The 25,750-nt window shown below is 36.3% G+C and overlaps 1 protein-coding gene across 6 annotated transcripts in view; it reads left to right on the top strand.

Annotated features, from left to right (window-relative positions):
• Positions 1-25,750, top strand: part of LOC149831945 (uncharacterized) — a 97,984-nt gene that overhangs the window by 40,352 nt on the left and 31,882 nt on the right. For 5 of the 6 annotated variants that reach the window (XM_090012304.1, XM_090012309.1, XM_090012307.1 and 2 more), the window contains exons 8-11: positions 929-1,042; positions 2,969-3,022; positions 3,622-3,669; positions 20,427-20,577. In XM_090012304.1, coding sequence (XP_089868430.1) covers positions 929-1,042; positions 2,969-3,022; positions 3,622-3,669; positions 20,427-20,577 — 367 coding nt within the window. The remainder of the gene's footprint in view (positions 1-928; positions 1,043-2,968; positions 3,023-3,621; positions 3,670-20,426; positions 20,578-25,750) is intronic. The other variant, XM_090012310.1, reaches the window with a different exon arrangement.

Consider the following 25,750-nt stretch of genomic DNA (forward strand, 5'->3'; position numbering starts at 1 on the left):
ACATAAACAAACTTTGAAAGGAAAGAGATTTTCTTCTAGTCTCTTGCCTCTTTTCTGAAAGGTTTGCAAGTTTGAAATTTTGGGGCGTTACATGAAGTGTCCTAGTGTGTCGGAATTTCATGTCCTCTTGACACAGATGACATGCCAAGTGAAGTATTTGCCATATAGGTTCATATGTACATACATGTATGTTTCTGTGATTGGACTCGAGTGACCTACTCAAGGATTCTTTCTGTCACATTGTTACAGGTGGTGTTAGATGATACAACTGGGTTGCAGCTGGTAACATAATTATTTACAAAAGGGTGTGAGGCTTCTGCTGGGTTGTGCATGTTGCATGCAATGCACACACAATATTTATTATACATGCTTGATTTGGAAAAACAAAATCCATTATACATGCTATAAATGAAGCATTTCACTAAAATATATAATGGAAAACATGGAAAGCATAAATTATTTACAAAAAAGCAGTATCCTGTATTACACAGCAGTATCCAGAAGCACCCAGCACCAGCACCTGAATGAAAAAGCAATTGACATGGGTATGCTAAGCATTTTGAAGTATCCATGTTACGTATATGTGACTTTATTGCCACTTTTGGGAAATGCTCTGATGTTTTTCGTTTGATGTTTGGTTTGTATTTTACTATGTGCTTGCACAATTTTTTAACAAACTATATAATTGAGTTTCACGACTTGATATGTTTTCTAAGTCAATACGTAAGTTCATTGAAATGATAGTTTTATATGTTATTCATGCTTCTGTAGCATTTTCTTAAACTGATTTGAAATGATTCACAATTTTTTTCATCATAGCAGTTAGAATTTTTAAAAGTGTAAAGTGCAGCACTGCAGCTTAACTGTTTGTACATTTTACATTGGTATTTGATTTGTTTTGTAACCATTTTCTTTCAAACTGTTACAGGTACTTCTATATGTGGCTGTTCTTATGGTTCTCATATTTCCATTTGATATTTTTTATTTATCTACTCGTTATTTTTTGTTAAAGACGCTATGGCGGATCATGCTGCCATTACAGGTACATCATGCAAGTTATATATATATATATATATATATATATATATATATATATATATATATATATATATATAGAGAGAGAGAGAGAGAGAGAGAGAGAGAGAGAGAGAGAGAGAGAGAGAGAGAGAGATGTGTAGCTTTTAGACCATTTATCTCCTAGACTGCCCCAGACCCCTCTAGAAAACATACTTGTATGTGTTGTTTTTGCTTAGTGCAAGCCTGAAGATGTGTTTATCATTATTTATTCACAAAAAAGCATGCTTTGGATTGAATTAATTTAACAAGAATTCGTTATTTTTAGTTAAGCAAGTTTTCTATTCAATATGAACCACAGATTTTTTGTTGAGTTAAAAACACATCTATACCTGAAATATGTTTAAACTAATGCATGCTTTATACTGAATAAAGCATAGAGATCACATCTATAGGTTTAGTTTAAGCAAAAAACACATGCAAGTATGTTTTCTAAAGGGGTCTGGGATAGTCTAGAAGCTACACATCACTATATATATATATATATATATAAACGGTTTCATTATGATTGATAATTTGTCAAAACTATCTTTTACTGTTCTTTATCTGCTGCATACTGCTCGATCCTTCTGAAAATGTTGTTAGCACGTTGATTTCACTAATCTTAGTTTTTGCTCAAAGGATTTGCTTTGAGTTGTCCTCAAATAGCCAGGTGAACCATTCACAGCAAAAAGTATTGATGCACTATTATGAAGTTCAATTAAATTATTCAATTCCATAAGCCACTTATAAATTCCTCAATTTGTACCAGGATGAGTGTGCAGGTCTATGAACGGATAATAGTACAGAACACGAGATGATTCTGTACACTTTTTTAGCTTTGTTTTTCAGTATGGCAAAGGTGGGACTTGAAACTTTGATCCATTGGTTAGGCTGTCATGACCAGCCATTTGAAGTTTGAACATCATATTCCATTCCCAAGATGGATCATCGGAGACTGATTGAGATAAATGATGGGTCTTAAACCACTATTGAAAATTAAAACCTTTGTAAGGACAGTGACATAGTAAGATATGATCTGCATAGGTCCTGCGAATATGCATTTAATATAATGCTCATATAATAAATTCACATGCAGAGAGCGCTCTTCTGAAATTTCTTTACATGATTGCTTAGATTGTCAGAAGATATACCATTTTGAGAAGCCATATTTCTCTATGTAAAGAATTCATCTCATAGAGTAGACCATTTTTTTCTATTTATATAAGTCATGTTCTCAATGTTAGAATAGTTTTAATGAATTTCAACTCTAGTGTTTATTGATAATTTAGGGGAATAATTCCTATGCCAATTGTGGGAAAAGTGCAAAGCATATGGGTGCTTCAGGTTCATTTTGTAACTCAAGGCATTTAACAAGTGTTGCACAGTTGTCACTATCTCTTGATCTTGTTAATTTAAGTATAAAAACAAACATTATATATAAGGTCCCTCTTTTGTGGTTTTGCCTGTTTCGGCAAGTTGTCAAGTCCTTGATACATTTACGTTTTGAAAGATGCAAGGATCATAGGTGAGGCAGAAGGAGTTGGGGCGGGAGGGCGGGGGGGTGTTGGTGTAGTGTTGTTATTGTGCTTGGTTTCTGCTTTTATTTTGTATCTTTTCATGTATGACAGTATATTTGTGCCTTTCATCTGCTCAAAAAGTTTTCTTCATATGTTTTATTTGACTACGAGCATGGGATTAGTCATTGTCAAATTCTTTTTTAGCTACTTGGTTAAGGTGCTTACAATTAATGATAATCTTTTAACAGTGTGTGGTCTTTTGCCATTTAGCTAGTTATAACATTGGGCTTCTCTTGCTCGAGATGAGTTCTTTTGTAGATTTTTTACTTTCTACAAATTAGCTCACTTTGGCTTATCTTTTATGAATGATTGCAAACTTGTTTGTTTTAATGCAGGCAATAACATTTGCAGATTTTTTTATTGCCGACATCTTAACCTCCATGTCGAAGGTATCAAATCCTTTTCCTGTTTTCCTAGTTTTGGGTTTTGTGTATTACAGGGTTTGCTTTAGCAGAAGCACTGCTTTGCTAGCATATTGACTGGGATAATTTAATATTTTCTTGTTGTATGTATGTTTGGTTTATCTGTAAATTTCTCAAGATCACATATAGTGAATATTTTTGTTGCTTTATGGTGGAATGGCCACTACTCTTTCTTTCTCTGACTGGTTAAAAAAGAAATGAGTGGTGAAAGTGTAAGATTACCTAGTGACAAATGCCTCTGGTGTTATAAGAAATATTACAACACGAGTACATTTTTCTTGCATGCATTAATATTTGAACAGAAAATTTTGTTAGCATCTTGTGGTCTTCATGATTGTCATTTTGACTTGCTTATTGTTGCAGTAGGAGCATTGTTGAACCATATAATGTTATCCATCTAAACCAAATGCATTCGTGCCATCCCTTTATAAGCCATGAATTTCAAACTTTCTACTAAAGACAAATTCTTCTGATTTTTCTTTAGTAATCTTGTATTAGTACTTCTGTAACTGTTTATTCATTTAGTTTCTTATGGTACCTCTTCTCATTTCCATTTGTCTTGGCAGGTATTGTCAGATCTAGAGCGTTCAGTCTGTAGGATGGTCCATCGGCAGGTTTGTTTATGGAATCCCATTATATTTCTGAGGATACTTAAAAGTAGAACTATCCATTGCACCATATCATTCTTAAATGGTTTTATTGTGCCCAAGTTTGTAACTGTATTGTCATTTTATTTGTAAGCTATATTGGATTGAATTTGTTTGGATATTTAGTCGCTATTTATTTTCTATAATTGATGACAGCAATTATGTCTAGGCTATATTCTTGTATTCTAGATTCAAAATCATGCACTTTTTCAAGGAATTTGATTTTTTCTTGATTTTTCGGGGTGGAGCGTGTGATTCAGCTGTTAGTATAGGCATTTGTTGAATTTATGAATTGTAATAACCTCATGAGCTTTTCTTCAAAAAGATTTTATTCTCAAACTCAAACTCAAACTCAAACTCCATGGGATGCTATGTTGTTTTGTTGACAAATTTTTTCTGCCAGATTCATAAAATGGACAGTCAGTGCCTTAAAGCAAACATCCATCAATGAAAGCCAATAAGGCATGATGATGTATTGTTTGGAATGATAAACACATTACACATTGTGATTTTGCTATGTGAAATTTCTCATGGAATTGTGTTGGGATGTATTTCATTTCCTATTTATGTGTATTTTAAGCAGGATAGTTCTTGATTGAATGAATGACTTATTATTTCTGTTAAACTGAGAACAGAAAATAAATTAAAATGCCCTAGCATACATAAATAGGAGTGTGTTGTTTATCTTTCCTATTTATATTTATTATTTTTGAGTTAATGGTATTATCATCATAAATTCAATTCTAATTGGATCGATAAATGGGGTAATACTAGAAACCAAGGTTGTAAAAAATATGTTGGTGCTTGTATAAGTCGGGCCCAAAATAGAATAACTAGTGTATCTTATTGTGTCGTATCATAAAAAAATGTATTCTTTGATAAACATTCTGAAAGACCCAAAAAAGAAAGAAATATTTAAACAGTTCATAATGCAAGAAACAATGTTGTTAGTTACACTATAGAACCATAATCAGAATCAAACAATTATGAACTGCATAAAGCATTTCAAGATAATACGCTACAAATGAATGCATATATGTAACGACCTCAACTCATACCCATTAAAAAGTGAATTTTTTTTTAAACAATTGCGGCAACATTCCCAGAGACCTGAGACCTTTACTGATATAACATAATCACAACCACAAGAGATCTTATACCCATTATCCAGAGCCGGACCTGTAAAGAGGCCAATGAGGCTTGGGCCTCAGGGCCCCTGGGCCCCCAAAAAATTTAGGGGCCCATTTTTAAGGCCTGATCTCCCCATTTGTTTAGAAAAGGTTCAGGTAAAGGATCAGACTCAGATCCTTTACTCGACCGAGATCCGATTAAACATTAAAAACCCATGCACCACCTCATCTTCTTCAATCTAAAACCCATATGCCCTCTCGTCTTCTTCAATCTAAAACCCCTGCGATGGCCTCTCTTCGTCTTCAATCTAATTCTCTTGCGCTAGCCTCTTTTCTTCTTCAATCTAATTCAAAAAGCTCCAAAGAAAATTCTGGCACATTTGATTGAGGCAGATAAGTAGAGGGAGGTGAATATTCAGTTTCTGTATTGTCATCTGCAGGAGGTCCAATGAGGTGTATCTCAATTGGGTTACTGAGGTTTGTGCATCTAACTGTGGCTGTTATTATCATGCCCAATAGGCAAAAGCAAAAAAAAAAAAAAAAACTTCTTGCTGAATGAGCATGTCAGTTCCTTCAGGTTTTCAATTTTTGTGTCCTGAAATCATGGTTTTCAATCTTCATTGCAGGCACCTAAAAGTTTTTTGATAGGCAGATACAAGCTCATCCAAAAACTATTGTTTTCGATGTGAGATAGATGAGGTTCAAAAATCTGTTGTGGTAAGAGGTGTTGAGGACATTTTCATCTTCACAAATTGCATATGGACCCAAAAGAGTGTCTGTTTTCCATCATCCTTTGTTGGTGACAAACAATGAGTACATTGGATTTTCACACAACTACATAGGATGTTATTTTTGTTTAGATGAATAGACACTAATTGTAAGTTCTTTGTTTTTTTGAGGATTTTTTTGAAGGAAAGTTTAGAAAATTGTTACTGGATATGAAAAATATTCTTTTAATATTAGCTTGGTGTGCCTTTTTCTTTTTTAAAGTGATTTTTTTTTGTCAAAGGTCATAATACTTGTCATGTGCACATAGTAATGTTGTTCTTTGGATATTCAAGTTTGTGACCAACACTGTTTTGATTCTTGAATCTTATAAACATAGTTTGTCATCAAGACTGTTTTAAATGGTTAACCTGTCCTACCAAATCTGAAAGCTTTTTGGCACAACTTCTTTAGGAAATGGGGAGAATGTTCTTTGTCTGTTAATCTTAGATCAACTATGTCTCAGGACAGATTGAATGGATTGGCTATGTTGTCAATTGAGAAATAAATGGTTGAACAACTTGATTGTACTGATTTGCTGAATATTTTTTGATCTAAAACGGCTAGACGAGTAGTGTTTAAGTAGTTTATATAAATATTTTAGACATTGTTATTTGATATAATACAAATATTTAGAATATCATATTTGTTTAGTAAAAATATAAATCTTATCATTATTTGAATGATGATACTATCAGGTTGTGTCATATTCTCTTGACTTTCTTGTTTCACTGTAACGTCTGATTTCTAATTTCTGTTAGCAGTTAATTTTTGTTAGTTAATTTCTGTTAATTGATGTTATTGCTAGTTAAATCTAAAAGTAATATAAATATTTGTATTAGTTAATCTCTGTTAATTAATGTTGAACAACTTGATTAAACTGATTTGATAACTATTTTTGCCTCTAAAACAATCAGACGAGTATTGTTTAGGTAGTTTATATAAATATTTTATATATTTTTATTTAATATAATATAAATATTTGGAATATTATATTTGTTTAATGCGAATGCAAATTTTATTGTTATTTTGATTCTTTAAAAAAAATTCGGAGGCGCTGCCCCCGAACTCCTACTATTAATAGGGGGCCCATTTTTTCCCTCGGCCTCAGGCCCCATAAAACACAGGTACGACTCTGCCATTATCCAAACCAAAATATCAACTTTATTAATTGAATTCAAATAGTCTAAAAGCATGTGCAAGAAAATATAAATAAAGCAAAACATGGAGCCACGTTGTCCCAAGAAAAGTCTGTCAAGTAGTCGTGTAGCCCTCGTAGCTCTTCGCATAAGCATGTCTTCTCACTAAGTCTCAGAGACTATGAAAAACACAAAAGTAGGAGTGTCAGAATCAAAGATCTTGCGTGCAGGTCCTTCTAATAAAACAAATAAGCAAAAAGAATTATACAACATTTTAGATGAATGTAATTATGGCAAATTAATAATCCAAATAATAATTCAAACAATAGGGAACAATTGCTAAGCAATAAAGAACATCTAATAAGCAATAGAAAAAATCAATTAAGCGATCAAAACATTTATCATAGATTAGGGAGAAAATATCATGCAAATACATCATAAGTAAGGGAACAAGTAAATATCTATGATCTAATGCATAACAAGAATATGCATAATTTTAGTGCATATACATGAATAAATTATTGTCTTTTATCAGAGTTTTCTTTTACATACATGTCTCTATTAAATGCACACAACCTCTGTTTCTCTTTTTATTACTACTGCTCATGGATACTAAAAAACGGGTAAAAAATCTCGAGGTCAAGTTAGGTCTCCAATTGTAGCTTAACACAATTTGTATTTTATTACTGAGTTTCACACTTATCCCTCGACCGATATCAGGAATCAATACCATCCATCGAAACATTAGAAATCAACATCTAATACCGGAACACTATGGAAATCAACAACCATAATGCCACTTTTTTTTATACCAAAACAACAGATGTGTCTACACACTATCCTCAAGCAAAGTGGCGGAATCTTCTTAAAACCATGATCGGGAAGTGAACCTCAATATTGGGTTCAGGGGCACAACAATGCACACAGAGTTTTAGTATCTTCACGGTTTCTCAAAATCACAAAGTCCTGGATTCTCATACTAAAGAAGGGACATTGGACAAGCATAAATTACATTGTTCTATTCTTTTATCTTGTTATTAATTCAACATGTAAAATTAGTAAGACAGGTTCACAAATCAACATATGAAGTTCATCATGGGACCACAGCCCGTAGCAATATAGAACAATGCAACTAGAACAATAATATCAAGTGTGTTTTTTGCCATGCATAAACAATTAAACAAGGAGCAACACATGCTCAGGTCTCATATGGCCCACGATGATCTATTTTGATCATCGATGCATTCATATGCAAAAATCATAAATAACATGTTACTCGTACATTTATTTCCCATGCCTTTCAATACACATGTAATATAAGTAAACTGAGGATGTGCAAGAATGACAATACCCATACGCATATGTTCACATGATCATATTAAATACATGCTTGCATTCATGAATAATTTAGAACTAACACATGCGAACACTCATGCAATCAAGTACAGGCAAAAACACATAATGCTTTCGGGATGTACATGCACATGGAAGCAACTTTACATAAAAACATTGATCAAGCTTAAGGTATCCATTCTAATCATGAGAAAGTCCTATTCTTAACATGCAAACATGCCACATTTATCATACTAAGCAATTCTGGAAACTTTTTCCATCATACTGAATTTCTGTCCAAGCTCATACAGGCATAAATAGTATACATGAATTTGAAAATTTTGACCATATATTAGTTCAGAACATTATTTTGGCATAACCTGTACATGAGATGGAAGTCTAACGCAAGAATACTATCAAATCATTTCAACAGCAGGCATTAAATCTCTGTTTTCTAAAAAATCTGCAGATACATGGCCCAACCCCAAATTCGGCTAGGCCTGACAAGCCCTGTCTTGCCTAGCCGAACTCGGTTCAGCTGGGCCTGACAGGCCCTATATCAGCCCAACAAAAATAGATTTTATTTAATAGATTTTTTTTCAATTGTTATTCTGTTTTTTTTTTTGTAGGCAATGTGTAACGACCCCAATCCATACCCTTTAAAAATGCGGAATATTTTTTTTTTCAATGCGGAAACCTTTCCAGAGATCCGGGGTCCTCACAGTTCCAATTTCCATTGGATAGCCCAACCACCACAAACGAAGTTGCAATCATCATCCATAACAACCAACTAAAACTCTTTTATTAATGAACCAATAAGGGTCTCATACCCAACTCAAAAGGGAAGTAACAACTGCAGAACTAAGAGAAGCAAAAATAGAGCCACTATGTACCCTGCTGAAGCTGACAAACTCAAGTATGACTCTCATCCATCCCAGTAGCCAGTCCAGCCTCACTGTTCACCATGTTCTGTGAAAAACCAACGAAGTAGGGTGTCAGAATCGAAATTCTGAGCACAACTACTTCTCAAGAAACCAGGTGAGACAAAGAATATGGATAAGATTTCATACAATGATTTGAGTGAGTACAAATATAAAATTTGCAGTATTCAAATATCCATACCTACCAACAATTACATATGCTCACCAGTCAAGAACAGTAAAGCAGTACCATATATTAAGAACTAAATAATCAAACCTTGCAGCATGATTTCAATAAGTAAATCCTATACTACCACCAAATCATGTCATGATATAGAGAATGATTCAAACCTGCATGATCTAATGCGTAACATGAAAAATGCATGATTATGTATAATGCATGATTTCTTCTGTTATCTTTCATTTAAGTTTCATCTTTTCATATGCATGCCCTATTAAATGCATGCAGCTTTAAGTTCATCTTTTTAATTACCGTTGCCCGCGGATACACCAAACGGGTACAATCCCCGAGGTCGAGTAGGTTCCAAGGGTAGCTTAACACACAATTTGTATTTTATTACTAGGTTCCAACTTAGCCCTCGACCGAATCACTTCGGAACATTAGACCTCCACATCTAATGTCGGGGACACAAGGGACACCCCACGCCCACATGTGCCACTTTCTTGGTACCATAACAACAGTTGTGTCAAACACACCACTCCCGAGTAAAGTAGCAGACTCTTCCTAAAACTGTGGCCAGGAGAAAGAACCTCAATATCGGGTTCAAGAGACCAGATTACAGCACACGGAGTTTTTGTATCCTCACAGTCTCCCCAAGACCGGATTTCTAAGATTCTCATACTCCAAATGAGATATCCCAGAATGTATATTACACTGTTCTTATTATATCTTTATTAAAGTTAATTCTTTAAGCTTGCAACACCATATGCAAAAGTAAAGTGAAAACCCGCATCCTCCCTTGCGGGGACCCTTACGGGACTCCAACCCGTATAACAACTAGAACAGTGTAGTAATGTGTCAAACCATCTTATGTGGTTCAAATGATGCAGTTAAAAACATATGTGAAAAGAAACCAACCCACGACTTTCCAGGCCGATGATGGTCCATTTAGGCCATCGATGCATCATATGCAAAAATCATAACAAATTGCAATGTATGCAATAATACCAACATAATTCCAAATGCACATTCATTCATACCGTTTTAACAATGTGCATGAGCTTTTGCAGTCATATGCATGTGTAACCATTCATGTGTGAGTGCTTTCATGTAATCACTTAACACACATGCATTCATCCATAGTTTCATAAGTATATGAGAATATTTATGCATGATTATACATGCCAATAGACTTCGATCCCATATATGCACATGCACTTGAAACCAAATCATACATGCATGATAATTAAACATGTCCCATAATGTAGATACATGAAACCTTTCATTCATAGCATGAGTTATCACCCACACACATGAACATAAACCGGATCTATAAATTGACATATCGGGGTTGCACACATTCATATCATGTATGCACCTGTGCCAAAACCCAAGGTTTCTCAACATAAAACATATTTTATCTGTCTCAACTAGACAAACCATGCTGCCACACAGTTTTGATTAAGTACATATATTATCGTTCATACATCAGTTGACAATTTAAAAAAAAAACATTTTGACTTCCAAATAAGACACATATTCTCAAAAAGCTACAAATCATGATTTTCATTAGGGAATAAACAGTAACAGTTTAGTGATTGAGTAAGGCAAGATTTTTATAAGCTAAAAGAAAAATTGAAAATCATCTGACACTATCCACCTAATAATGTCACCTAATGATGTAGCCATACTAACACTTTCAACACACACACACACATATATATTAAAGGATGATACATGACTGACCATATGTCCTGATAAAACCGAACCATAATCTTTCTGCTATTTATAATACAATAACTAATAAAAGAAAAATAGAAGACACTCACTAGCATACAAGTAATTATTTACTTAAACAATCATAGCTCAGTCACAGAATGAGTTCGGTCTTGTACTCAACCGAAAGAAACTCCTTGTATTCTTGAGTACTCAACAGAAACTGAATACATTCAATGTTTTTAACACCAAAATTTCTCAGTTTATAATTGAGCTTAATCTATATTCACTACTGCTAATAACTATATTGTAGTACTGTAGATTTTAACATGTATGCCAAATGCCAAAACAAGTCTCAAGTATATTTATATTGATTTCCACCAGCTTATCTAGGCATATCAAAAGCGATTATACGACACAACTCAGGGTTGCGTTCAAGGACTAATGCATTCAGCTAGATTGTGACTTGATAATATATAATTGGCGGGCTATGTTCTGGATCTAGACATATACCACCAATCTGTCTTTATCGCACCAACAAAAACATTTCATAAAGAAATTCAAAACAAGCATGTGAGTTCCATTCATGCATATTAGTCTCTGGATCGGACTCTAAACCATAAATTTGCAGTTCATCTTATACCATCACGATTTCAGCTAACGTGATTCTAAAACAGACAGATGTACTCACAGATTTTTCTCAGTAAAGGATAGATAATAACAAAGAATCCATTATGTTAAATTGCAAAACTTTAGATTTACGCAGGCCAGAGAGTTCTCATTTAAAGTCCCACTTAGCAAACAATCAGTTTTTAGGAGCAGAGTAGCACAGTGACAAACTTCCAGTAAGGTCTTACTGTGATTCTGGGTTTGGGATTTCACCCCAAACGAGATCCCAAACAGAGATTAACATGCATCATACCTCTCCTTTGTGAAAATATCTCAAAAATGAGATAAAGTGTGTGATAAGCACAACACCACCAATGTGCACAAATGCACAAGAACACTTAGAACAAATGTACACAAAGGTACAATAAAGAAACTCAAATGCACAAAGGCATACAAAATATAAAGAATTTTATTGAGAAGAATGGAGAACAAAAGCTCCAAGAAGTGAAGTTTACAAAGGGGGAACTCCCCTATTTATAAGAGGGAAAAGGAGCCTTGGAGGGGCTCCACTAGCTGTTGGAGCCCCTCCAACGGTTAGAATTCTAACCGTTGGAGAGGCTCAACAGCTAGTGTTGAGCCCTCCAAGGTTGACTTTGAGTCAACAAAGAAATAAAGAAAAAAGACAAAAAAAAGGAAAAGAAAAAAGAAAAGAAGAAAAGTAAAAAAAAAAACAAAAAGAATTACAGCATATTCATAATTATGAATATGCGCAAAATGGAGAGAAATGACTAAAATACCCTTTTGGGTTTTACAAGAAAAAAGAAACATATATATTTACATATATATATATATATATATAGATAGATACATATACATATATACGTGATGTATATATGTATATGTATCTCTCTTTATATATATGTAAATATTTACATAAAGAGAGATACATTTTAACACCCTCCCTCAAACTTAGGGCACAATGACCGAAAGTTTGCTAAGGAGAAAGTTGAATCTTTGAGAGCAAAGCGCCTTGGTAAAGAAATCTGCCAACTGATATTCTGACGTCACATAAGGAAGATCAATGACTTTTTGTAGATATGCCTCACAGACATAATGACAGTCCATCTCAATATGCTTTGTCCGCTCATGAAACGTGTGGTTCTTGGCAATATAGATTGCACTCTTATTATCACAACATAACTTTGTGGGTTTTTGAATTGGAATCCCCATGTCTTGCAGCAACTGATGAATCCAGACAATCTCTATAGTTGTAGACGCCATGGCTCGATATTCTGCTTCGGTGAATGATAGAGACACCTTCTGTTGTTTCTTACATATCCATGAGATCAGGGATTCACCTAAAAAAATGCAAAAGCCTGTAGTGGAGTGACGATTATTTGGGCCACCTCCCCAATCAGAGTCAATATATGCAATCAAATTTAACTCAGAGGATGAGGAAAGGAAAACTCCCTTGTTTAAAGTTCCCTTTATGTATCTGACAACTCGGAGAACGACACTCATATGAATGGATGTAGGAGCATGCTGAAATTGGCTTGCAGTATGCACGGCATGAGAGATGTCCGGTCTTGTGATGCTAAGATACATTAGAGATCCCACAAGTTGCCGGTAGGGGGTAGGATCCTCCAAAGGTTTCCCATCATCGATCTTCATTTTTGATCCCACAATTTCTGGGGTCTCACAGATTTTATCATCAGTAATACCTGATCTGTCAAGAATCTCACAGGCAAGTTTAGTTTGAGACAAAAAATAGCCTCTATGAGAGTAGGCTACCTCGATACCAAGAAAGTAAGTCAGATACCCCAGGTCTGACATTTCAAACCTTTCTTTTAAAGTGGTTTTAATGTTTCTGATGCCCTTTATGTCACTACCTGTTATCAACATATCATCAACATACAACAGTAAAATCACAATTTCTGCATCAGACTTTTTAACGAACAGAGCAGTGTCAGTGTAGCATGAGGAAAAACCATTTTGAACCATCACATCATTAAATCGATCATACCAAGCCTTAGGGGCTTGTTTTAAACCATAAAGCGCTTTTTGCAAACGAAGGACTTTCCCCTTTGGTACGTTCATACCAGGGGGAGCATCCATGTAAACTTCTTCATTAAGGTCCCCATTTAGAAATGCATTTTTAACATCCATTTGGTAAATATTCCATTTTTTAATAGATGCAATGGTGATCAAACACCTTACAGTAACTAGGGGTGGCAATTTCTGACACGACCCGCCAACCCGACCCGCCAACCCGCCTCTTAGGCGGGTTCGGGTTGGGCTTAAGCCAACCCGTTTAATAAACGGGTCGACCCGCGTAACTCGTTTATTAAACAGGTCGGGTTCGGGTTGGGGGTATGCCAACCCGGCTGACCCGTTTAATAAACGGGTTAGGCGGGTGGGTCAACCCGCCAACCCGTCTGCCAACCCGCCAACCCGACCCGCCGACCCGCCAACCCGACCCGCCGACCCGCCAACCCGACCCGTCAACCTGACCCGCGAACCTGAGAACCCGTTTACCCGACCCAACCCATTTATTAAATGGGTTGGCGGGTCGTGTCGGGTTACTCGTTTATTAAACGGGTCGGGTTCGTGTTTGCCACAGCCGACCCGTTTAATAAACGGGTCGGGTTCGGGTTGAGGTATGCTGACCCGCCAACCCGTCGGGTCGACCTGCCAACCCGCCAACCCGACACGATTGCCACCCCTAACAGTAACCATTCGTGCAACAGGAGCAAAGGTTTCTTCGTAATCGATGTCGTATTCTTGACTATATCCTTTTGCGACAAGACGAGCTTTATATCTTTCGAGAGTGCCATCACTCTTGGTTTTGACTTTAAAAACCCATCTACATCCTATTGTTTTCTTTCCTTCTGGAAGACATTGAAAAACCCACGTTTTGGCTTTGTTGAGGGCTCTAAGTTCGTTGTCCATGGCATCCCTCCATTCTATCATTTCCTTAGCTTCTTTAAAATTTCTAGGTTCTTGATATGAGTGAATGGCACTAAGACATGCCCTATGCTTTGGAGAAAAAGACTCATAGGAAATAAATCTAGAAGGATTTTTCCTAGATCTTTCAGTTCTTCGAGAGTTGTTGAAAGATTCACTAAGATCACTATATTTCTCTATTGCACTTCTAAAAGTGTTTTTATCTCTATGAGTATAGGTAATTGGTTCATTTATCATTTCTTCTTCATCATGAATGGTTTGAGGAATACTTTCACTTATATCCTCATTCTCATTTAATTCATCATCGCTAAAAAAATCTTCATTTCTAGATAATAGTTCAAACAAAAAATAATAATCGGCATTATCTTCATGTGTTTTGTGTTCTTCAAAACCACTTATGTTTTCTAAAAAGGTTACATTTCTTGAAACATATAGTTTATCATTCTTAATATCATAACACCTAAAACCTTTTTGGGTTTCCGAATATCCTAAAAACGCACAAGGAATAGCTTTGGGAGATAATTTATCATTCTTATCGGTGAGAACAAAACATTTACAACCAAAAATTCTTAACCTATTGTAATCGGGTTCTTTTTTATACAAGATTTCATATGGAGATATTTGATTCAAGTTTTTGGATGGAAGTCGGTTGATGAGATAAACCGATGCAAGAGCCGCTTCGGCCCAAAATCTTTTTGGAATTTTTTGAGAAATTAGCAAAGTTCTTGTAGTTTCAATTATGTGTCTATGTTTTCGTTCGGCCAACCCATTTTGTTGGGGAGTTTTGGGACAAGACCTTTGATGAACAATCCCATTATTTTCAATATAACTTTTGAAATCATTTGAGAGATATTCTCCCTCGGAATCAGTTCTAAGAATTTGTAATTTACTATTGAATTGATTTTGTATTAACTTGTGAAAAACCTTAAAAGTAGAGAAAACCTCATGTTTATGTTTGAGGAAGTATATCCAACTATACCTTGAGAAATCATCCACATAAATAACATAATACGAAAATCCTCCCTTAGACACAACGGGTGCCGGTCCCCAAACATCCGAATGCACAATTTCGAAAGGCTTAGTTGAAAACATAGTTCTTTGTCCAAAAGGTAAGCTTCTCATTTTACCAAGAATACAATCATTACAATTGAAATTGTCTTTACATAAGGTTTTAGCAAAATGTAAATACGAAAGCTTGACAATATTTGGATGCCCAAGGCGTTTATGCCAAACATTTATATCCTTATGTTGGGCAACATTACAAAAAGAGGTTTTTGGAATTTGAAGAAATTCCATGAGATAAAGATCTCCCTTCCTAGAGCATTCCCCAATCAACTTCCCGGACCGGCGATCCTGTATCCAACATTTATTTGATGAGAATTTGATATCACACCCATGATCCGATAGTTGAGAGACGGAAAGCAAATTTAAATTTAGTTTTGGTATAAATCTAACTTTAGGAATAGAAAAACCTTGTCTTTCAAAATCACCAATTCCTTTTATTTCAAGAGAAGCCCCATTCGCGGTAGAGACAAAAGAAGGTGACAAATTTTTTGAGTATTTAGAAAGTGCAAAAACATTTGGAGTCATATGAAAGGATGCACCCGAGTCTAAGAGCCAAAGAGTCTTACCGGGAGGAGAGAAGGTGGTCATGGCGGCTCCGAAAACGGATCCCTTGAGGAGTGGTTGAAGAGCTTCCATGATTTGATTGAGAGCCAAAGTAGCATGGTTGGAAGTTGATGGACCTTCCTCCTTGGTAGATTGAAAAGTAGTAGACATAGCCACCATCTTCTTCCATTTAGGGCATACCGGTTTAATGTGACCCGGTTCTTTGCAAAAATGGCATATGATCTTACTATAATCTCTTCTTCCATAATGCCCACCATTTTCTCTTCCTCCTTGATTTTTGTTAAAATGAGGGGGTTTATAGGTTTTAACATTATTCCTCGGTCTTGAGACGGCATAAGCACCCTCATCCTCATCTTTAGAGGGAACGACCAACACACTTAGATTGGTTTTATTCATTCCCAATCTAGTTTCTTCTCCACTTAATTTGGTAAGCATATCTTCCAATGAAGGAGAAGAGAAAGAAGACAAGAGAGAGGATCTAGTTTGTTCAATCTCGGGTCTAAGCCCATTTAAAAAGTTAAAGAAATGATCTTCTTCTAATTGTTTGGCTCTTAATTCAATAGCCTCACCACTCCATTTAGGTTCTTGGAGGGCAAGTTCATCCCAAATAGTGGATAACTCAGCGAAATACTCTCTAACGGACATTTCTCCTTGTTGAAGGGTTAAAACCTTCTTTTGGAGATAGTATTTATGGGACAAATCTCTTGAAGTATACATTCTTTCAAGATATTCCCATACTTGATATGCCTTTTTGAACTTTAGAATGTTGGCATTAATTTTGGTCTCAACCGAAGAGAAGAACCATGAGAGTATTTTGTAATTTTTCATTTCCCATTCTTCATGCTTCTTATTATAATCTTCAAAAGCCTTTTCTCTTTCTTCTCCCTCAAGAACCTTGATCTCCCCTCTCTCAAGGGTAGTAATTTTTTGTTCGGGTTCGGGAATAGTTCCTTGAATATATCCCTAAAGACCCTTTCCTTTTATATGGGCCTCCATATTCCCGGCCCATACATGATAATTCGTTCCATTCAATTTGAAGCCAAGAGAGAAGTGAGAATCCTTTTCGCCCATTAGAGATGATACAAAGAGAAATAAATGCGTACCACAATGCGAAATGAGTCCCTTCTTGATGTAGGAAGCTTCTAAAATATAGGATGAAGAGCCGAATCTTCACTCCAACCACCACAACTTAATGGCATGCTTTACGAGGTACTCCAACGAAGAGAAAAAAAGCACGATCTTCTTTTCCTTTAAGCCTAGCTCTGATACCATGTGAAAATATCTCAAAAATGAGATAAAGTGTGCGATAAGCACAACACCACCAATGTGCACAAATGCACAAGAACACTTAGAACAAATGTACACAAAGGTACAATAAAGAAACTCAAATGCACAAAGGCATAAAAAATATAAAGAATTTTATTGAGAAGAATGGAGAACAAAAGCTCCAAGAAGTGAAGTTTACAAAGGGGGAACTCCCCTATTTATAAGAGGGAAAAGGAGCCTTGAAGGGGCTCCACTAGCTGTTGGAGCCCCTCCAACGATTAGAATTCTAACCGTTGGAGAGGCTCAACAGCTAGTGTTGAGCCCTCCAAGGTTGACTTTGAGTCAACAAAGAAATAAAGAAAAAGACAAAAAAAAGGAAAAGAAAAGAAGAAAAGTAAAAAAAAAAAGCAAAAAGAATTACAGCATATTCATAATTATGAATATACGCAAAATGGAGAGAAATGACTAAAATACCCTTTCGGGTTTTACAAGAAAAAAGAAACATATATATTTACATATATATATATAGATAGATACATATACATATATACGTGATGTATATATGTATATGTATCTCTCTTTATATATATATGTAAATATTTACATAAAGAGAGATACATTTTAACACCCTTCTATCAGGAAAACTGAAAATCCCCAAATCGAAAACCCTTAACCGACAAAAATTTAGACCCCCAACAAATCAACTAGGGTTCCGAAATCCCAAACTCTAAGGGTTAGGGATTTTCGACAGTATGAACCCCTCCTCTCAAATCACTACCCGAAATCGAACCCAGGTTCGATCCCTCACCCAAAATCCAAGAAGCATCGTACCTGTTTTTGCTGGTTTTCCGGCGATCTTTCCGGCGATCGAAGGCTGCCGTAGCGGAAGTATCGAGCTGGCTGGAGTCGCCCTTCCCTGCTGCCGTGACAGGGAGTGTGGCTGTTGTTTGCCGCGGCCCTCGGTGGTTGTTGGTATTAAGACTGTATCATAAACTGGATCGGATTTTCCAGTATGGGTTGGGTTCTCCAATGTAACTTGTAACTTTATGTCTGGGTATGGATCCAAATATTTGGTCCAACCCAGTTACTATTTTGTATATGTATATATAAACATAAAGTAGGGCACAACTTCAATTGTGAAGTCCCCCTTTGCTGTCGCAGCTCTCTCTCTCTCTCACGCCTCATTCTCACGTTCCAGCAAGATCGAGTGGGCCATTCTCACATGGTATCAGAGCAGGCTTCTGCCCGGTGAATCGACTCCAAAGGGCGTGTCTAGCAAGATCGTAACTGCAGGTGCTGTTCCGTCTAGGCCTATCCAGCGATCAACGTCCTAGGTGTTTCTTCTTCCAGGTTCTTCTATCTGCCTTCTTTTCTATTTTCTATTTCTGTCTGCATCCTCTTCCATTTCTGTCTTCATCCAGCTTTTCCCTCTCTGTTTAGTCATCGTTCCTTTTTGTTTTCTTCCAAACTATCGGTTCAGATCTGATCATAGATCTGTTCGATTTGATCGATAGATTTGACCCTGCGTGACTGCTGCCCTCTTTATCTACCTTTTCTTCCTTTTGTTTATCACTTCTGATTTGGATCAGACTGTCGAACCCAAAGGCTATCTGAAATCCGAATCTGCCCAAACGTGGGTTCTGATATCAGATTTGGTATTAAGCTGAAAACAACCATCAACTGTTTAGGTTCATATATTGTGCTTTGGTTGTTGCATCTGTTTCATTCAAGTTTGAAATCAAGATCAGATCTGTTTTCTTAGTTGCTGCTGTTTCTTCGTCTGTCATGGTTAGATCTGAGTTCACTTCAGATCTGAAGCGAATCAGATTTTAATTTCTTCCCGATCCAGTTTCACTCCTTTATTCTTGATTTCTGGTCATTCCTTCAAGATCTAAAATACCTATTCCTTTATTCTTTATTCTTGATTTAATCTGGTCTGAATTTATTTCAGATATAAAGTCATTCCTTAAGTGTTTGTCAGCAGTCAGCTACTTTATAATTCAGTTTTCATGGATTCTGTTACCCTGCTACTTTATAACTCAAATTTCACCTCTGAAATTCACCCGAATTTCACTTCAATTTAAAGGTCGAAAATAAAACTTTTTCTCACCTTTTCGTTGGCTCATTTAGGCCTTGTCGATGAGACCTGGGCCAAGCCCAGACTCATAAGACATATTCTCAATATCTAGCATTTAACAATTTTTCTTCCATACTTAGCCAAATTTTGATAAATCTCAAATTTAACTAAGTATGAAAATACACAATATTACACTTTTGAATTTAATAAAATCATATTACCCTGTTGAATCCACCCTATATGCAATGCATATACATCCAAATGCATGTACATTTAAAAAACTATTGTCAACAGTCTGTCATCCAAACCAAACTGCTCTAATTATGTTTGTCGTTTTTATCATATTTGCAGAAAATGTTTCTATCTACTATTTAAAATTGATAAACATAGCTTGTAAATGTATCAGTCTCATCTATATTCAGCAAGGGAAAATGTCAAGATATTATAATCTTTAAAATATCTTACAAAAATATTGGCATTGAAAAAATATAATATATAACAAAAATAATAAGATTTTTCCCCAAAATTGTAAAGAGGAGGTAAAAAAGTTGTTAAAATGAAAAAGTGAAGGATAAAAATCACACTTGAAATAGAAAAACAAATTAGATTTTTTTTTAATGTATAGTGATGAGCTGGCATCTTATCTTCTACTTGATTGGCTTGTATTCTAAATAAATTGTTTTTTGTTAAGGAAAGGAAGTGCTTCTGATTTCAGAACTAACTGTCATGTATTTATTGCATGTGTGCCTATGTAGCTTCGTATTTCAAAACTGCACCTTTCGTGTATTTATTGCAGGTGTACATATGTTAATGTCCATTCATTTAAGCTATATGAGGCATTAATGATCCATATGAATGACTAGTTTCTATATTTGTTCATTATATTCATGAAATTGAATGCAGTGTTGAATATGTTGTTAGCTTTACAGTGGATAGTATTCATTTTTTTTTTCATTTAATTGTGTTAACCTGAAATCTTGGCAACTTTGCTAACAGGTTGCGACAATTGCATGGTTTGAGGCTGATTCTGTTTGTGGGAGTCACTCTGTTGCAATTCCTTTGGTGCTTGTTCTCCCCTATGTATGCCGCTTCTTCCAATGCATTCGCCAATACAGAGATACCAAGGAGAAAACCTCTCTTTTTAATGGTAAGGTTCCTTTTCAGTTCCTCTTATGGTTGACTACTAGGATATGCAGTCATCTTTGTGAACAGGAAGTTTATATCCACAGTAAAGAGATTAAATACATCGATCTTCATGTTTAATTCAAATTAATATGCATAATACAAACAAATACTAAGTATTTGCTTACACCGAGTATGGGGTTCCAGTGAGGCTGGCTTTTCCCTCAGTTTGCGCAGCAAGAATAAAAATGATGGCTGTGTTTCTTTTAAAGAAATTGAAAGGCTGCATGTTTTTTCAAATTTTATTCAAGGTTCCTTTGTTAAAAAAACAAAAATACTCTTTTCCTGGAAACTATTGAAAGTCTGTATACTATATTGTATCATAGAGTTATGTAAGGTAACTTATTAGGCTTATATGTACATACCCTATAATAAAGGGGTATACTATGTCACATGGGTGCGGGTGCGGGGGTGCGGTACTTTCAAAAACCTTGGGTGCGGGGGTGTGGGGTGCGGCAAAATATATATATATATATATATATATATATATATATATATATATATATATATATATATATATATATATAATTGTTAAGTTTTATCAGTTAACAACATTAACACTAATGAAAAAAAATTAAGTTTTGCCTGTGTGCCCTCGTAAACGTCGCAGCACTGGTCCGAAGGCCACGCAACTGCAAAGCGTCATCCGTCGATTCCGACATTGAAAATATCAATGCAGGAAGGAAAGCTGTTTCGACTCCCCACCCGAGCCAACACATACTGAACATTCGAAAGCCCATATAGCGGCAAGGGAACCAACAACGACAGAACGCTGCAGTGTGGCCTGCCAAACCGCATGTCCAAGCCCTCTGGCAAGATGCACAAGGAACCTTGCAGTTGAGCCGTTAACACCGAGTAGGGACACAATTCCGTTGCGGCAAAGGGAAAGCAAACACAGAGACCCAAAAAAGCACAAGCCGTGCGCAGAACCATGTGCACAATGGACATGTTGAGAAGCCGAGCACCCAAGCACCTCGTGGCAAATTAGCACCGCTCGCAGCCACGATGACGCCGGGCCCCTCCCAGACATTCTAAGAGGGAGAGAGGGAAGACATAGAGTAGAGGGAGTCGGAGAGGAGAGGAGGAGAGCAAAGGGAGTCAGGGGCATACCTGAAGAGGTCCGGCGGAGAGGTCGGCGGAGAGCAGAGGGAGTCAGAGAGGAGACGAAGGGAGGATTAGGGAAAAAAATTTTGCCCTAATCCTCCCCTCTGCAGCCCATTTCATTGGGTAGAAATAAAAAAAATCTAAAAACTGGACCAAAATGACCCTAGGTGCGTTGACCGCACCTAGGGTCGGGTTGACCACACCAAGTGCCGCACCCACACGCGCAACCGCGTCGTGTCGACGCGGGTGCGGCACTTGGTTGGCCGAATCCCTGTGACATAGGGGGTATACTAGTCTTTTTGTTCTTTTCTTTTTCAAGTCTGAAGGCAACTTCAAGTAGATCATGATTTTAGATGATTTGTGTAAAAATCATCTTCATTGGAGGTATGGTTGATTTATTATGGGTTTTTCTTTGATTTTTCAAAAAGGGGCATGAACAATAACCAGATTCTAGTTTTTGCTCAATATGTGTGAATTTGAGGTAGTTATATCGAAGTTTTGGGTTGCTCTAGCTGGCGGTAACCTGTTTTTTTCAGTTTTTGGATGTAAAACTGGTGTGAAAGTGGTTTGTGAAGGTCTTGGTGGCATTGGTTGATGTTATTGTATTTTTGGAGAAGATTTGAACAAGATTTCGGGTTTTTTTAGCTTGCGGTAAGTCATAGGTGCCGACTGCATCTAGTTGGTGAGGTTGTGCTGTATTTGTAACGCCTCAAAATCTCGAACTTGTAACTTTTTAGGAAAAAATTAAAGACCTTGTAATTTTTCCTTTCTTAAAGTTTTAAAATAGCAGTTCAGCGAAAAATGGTATTTAAAATAACAAGCCGACGGACCTTGAACGCATTACAGACGGACCTTGAACGCATTACAGACGAACCTTCCTTTACTCAACGGATTTGATTCTCTGTACAATCATTGAAACCATATAGATTCAAAACAAGGTTTTTGATGATTTAGCGTTTATACAAAAGCAAAATTTCTTGAGGAAACCCTTGTACAAAATTTACAAAAAATACGTGTTTAGAAATAAAATGCCAGAGAAATAGTAGGATCTTGATATCATCTTGTCATCGCGCCATCGCCTGCCGTTCTGACCTAATCATAACCTATACCCATGAAAATGGTCTGATTGATGAAAATCTGGTAGGTGCATAGATATAACAATTTAGAACAAGCCTAACACATGCATTGTTCCTTTCGTGATATGCAATTCAATATAAGTAAAATGAACATGATAACTTTGTTTCGATATTAACTGTCCTGAGGGTACGTACAGGAGAAACGTAGAAACAACGGATACTGCTCGGGGGTTTGTTATTCTCTATATTTTGATACCCCGAACAACTAGCTGAGTCCGTTCCAAAGGGGACGACCAGTGACTGAGAGAGAATTTCTCAGAGGCATTCATGGCAAGAGATGCATCCAACTTCTGTAAAAGTCCATGGGAACTACCATTTAGGATAATTTTTGGTAGCCCCGTCCCCTAACTCCGACGACCGGGGACACCGAGTCAATTGCTACTCGAGGAGCGTAGTTGTTAACAATCTGTCCATCGGAGTTTTTGTACCATCACATCATCTCTTTTGACAAAATAAAAAAGATAAATGAGTATGTCAGGTTCTATTTTAACTAACGATCCATTGTATATGTTCTGGTCTTTCAAATAAACTCGAGCATCTTGCCTGTGAAGGCGATTATCATCATTTATGTGATTTTCATGTTGTCATTATGCATTTGCATGCTACGAGGTTACCGTAAACCTCTCATCCAATCATCGTAATACTAACATGCCGTGTATATCTAATATTACTGTTACATTGAGAGGGGTATTGGTTTTTCAAAAAGAAACCCCAACTTTGTTTAGAAAATCTCAACGTCTCGTGCTCTAGGTCGGGGATATCCGAGTCATTTTTGGATATTAAACAAAAGATCGTACATACCTCTTAGAGCTATGCAGGGTTGAGGGGAAGAATTGGTTGCGAATAAGCAACCACCAGATATTCGTTTTCTCTTTTCGAAACAACGAATATTATAAACAATGGAACCTCGCATGAAATTTCCTTTTTCTTTAAAGACTTGGCGAGCATGCGCAATTCTTCATCTTTAAATGCAAGCCTAATGCAAGGTAGGCAGGAGTACGCAAAAATGCATACCTCACAAAGTCATATATATATATATATATATATATATATATATATATATATCAAAGCATAAGTGTAACGCCCCAAAAATCCAGGACTTGTAACTTTTAGAATAGTTTAGAAAGCTTTGAAATCATACAATAATCAGAGTTTAAATAGTACTTCAGCGAAAAATGATATTTTTAAAACCACAAGTCAATGGACCTTGAGCGCATTAGAGCGTAAACTTTCCTTTGTCGAATCCCGCACAACTATTGAAATCAAATGGTTTAGAAATGGAGTTTCAATAATTGAGAATTTGTTTATGGGATTTTGCAACTCATTATATTTGTTGAAACCAAAAAGAAGTTTACTAAAACAGTTTTAGTAACTCAAGGTTTAATTAAAAGAGAATTTTTGAAATACACTTCATACCAAATTTACCAACATGTCCTCAGGAGCGAAACGTCAGGGAAAGAGCTCTATCTTGATCTTATCACGCCATCGTGCCATCGCAGACTGTATTACCTGCCCATAAAATGGGTCAGTTTCACTAAAAATTGGTAGGTGCACAGACAAGACAATATAGAACATAATTAAGCAGAATAATTTAATATGTCAAGTAGGCAGGCAATTAAATAGCAATTTGCTTTCAGCAGAGTCATGGAGCAAACTATCATGAGCACAATGTTAAAATTATTACAAGCATTTTACTGGCACAAGTAGACTAACTACTACAATTAAAGAACTGCATAAGAAATTTAACTAGCAAAATGCAATGCTTCATCAACCACACACAAAATTCCATAAGTATTGAACTTGTTGCACCCTATAACTTTAATACGTGCATAACTCAATAAATTGTGTAATCGGATTTAAATTATGTTTTGATATTAACTGGTCAAGTGGGTATGCACAAGACACGACTCTAGAAATAACCTAGACTGATCCAGGGGTTTATTATGCTATGTATTTTATGATAACCCAGATAGCGGACTGAGTCCGCACCTAAGGGGACGGTCAGTGACCAAGAGAGAAGTCCTCAAAGCAGCATAAACAATGGATGCATCCTGAACATGGAGGGCTACCACCTAGGATAATTATGGTAGTCTTCTTCCCCTAACTCCGATGACTGGGAAAGCCGAGTCTTTTGCTCGTAACTGTCATTAATGGCTTGTCCATCAAAGTTTTTGTATCTTCCCATCCTCTCTCCAGACAGGAGTCAGTGGTTCGAATGAGTACATCAGGGTTAGTTAACTGAAGACTCATTCTACATACTCTGGTCTTTCGACCAAACTCGAGTATCTTGCCGGTGAAGGCGGAATCATCACCTATTTAGGTGATCTTAGCATTTTGTTATTTGCACTCGTCGAGGTTGCCACAACCTACTCATCCAATCATCGCAACGTAAGAAGACGTACTTGTCAAAAAGTACGACTACGATGAAAGGGAAATGGTTCCACAAAAGAAACTACAACAGATATTATCTACAAAAGAATCAATACAACACAGTTTGGCAAGATAAGTCTTGAATTCACTTTAACAATATTTTGCATATTTCATGATGCAAGGTCGTCTCGGATCTCTCGTCCGATCAACAAAATACTTAACATGTTGTGCATGTCTAAAAGTACACTATACTGAACAAGGGAGGTGTGTGGGCTTCTCAAAAGGAACACCCAACACACAACTTCATAATGATCCAAAGAATATAGGAGCGCTCATTTGGCATGATTCATCCTTAAAAGCCATAATGCCACATTAAGTCATTCACGCAAGGCATAACACTATCAATCTTGCATCAAAAATTTATCTTAGTATCAACATGCGACACTAGATTGATAAATGAAGAATGGGTCCTTCAACAGAACCCCACTCATTCATAGGCTCATGCCCCTGATCGGGGTTATTCGAATT

This window comes from Nuphar pumila, chromosome 7 (assembly GCF_984573655.1).
Source record: "Nuphar pumila chromosome 7, dmNupPumi1.hap1.1, whole genome shotgun sequence".
Taxonomy (NCBI): Eukaryota; Viridiplantae; Streptophyta; class Magnoliopsida; order Nymphaeales; family Nymphaeaceae; genus Nuphar; species Nuphar pumila.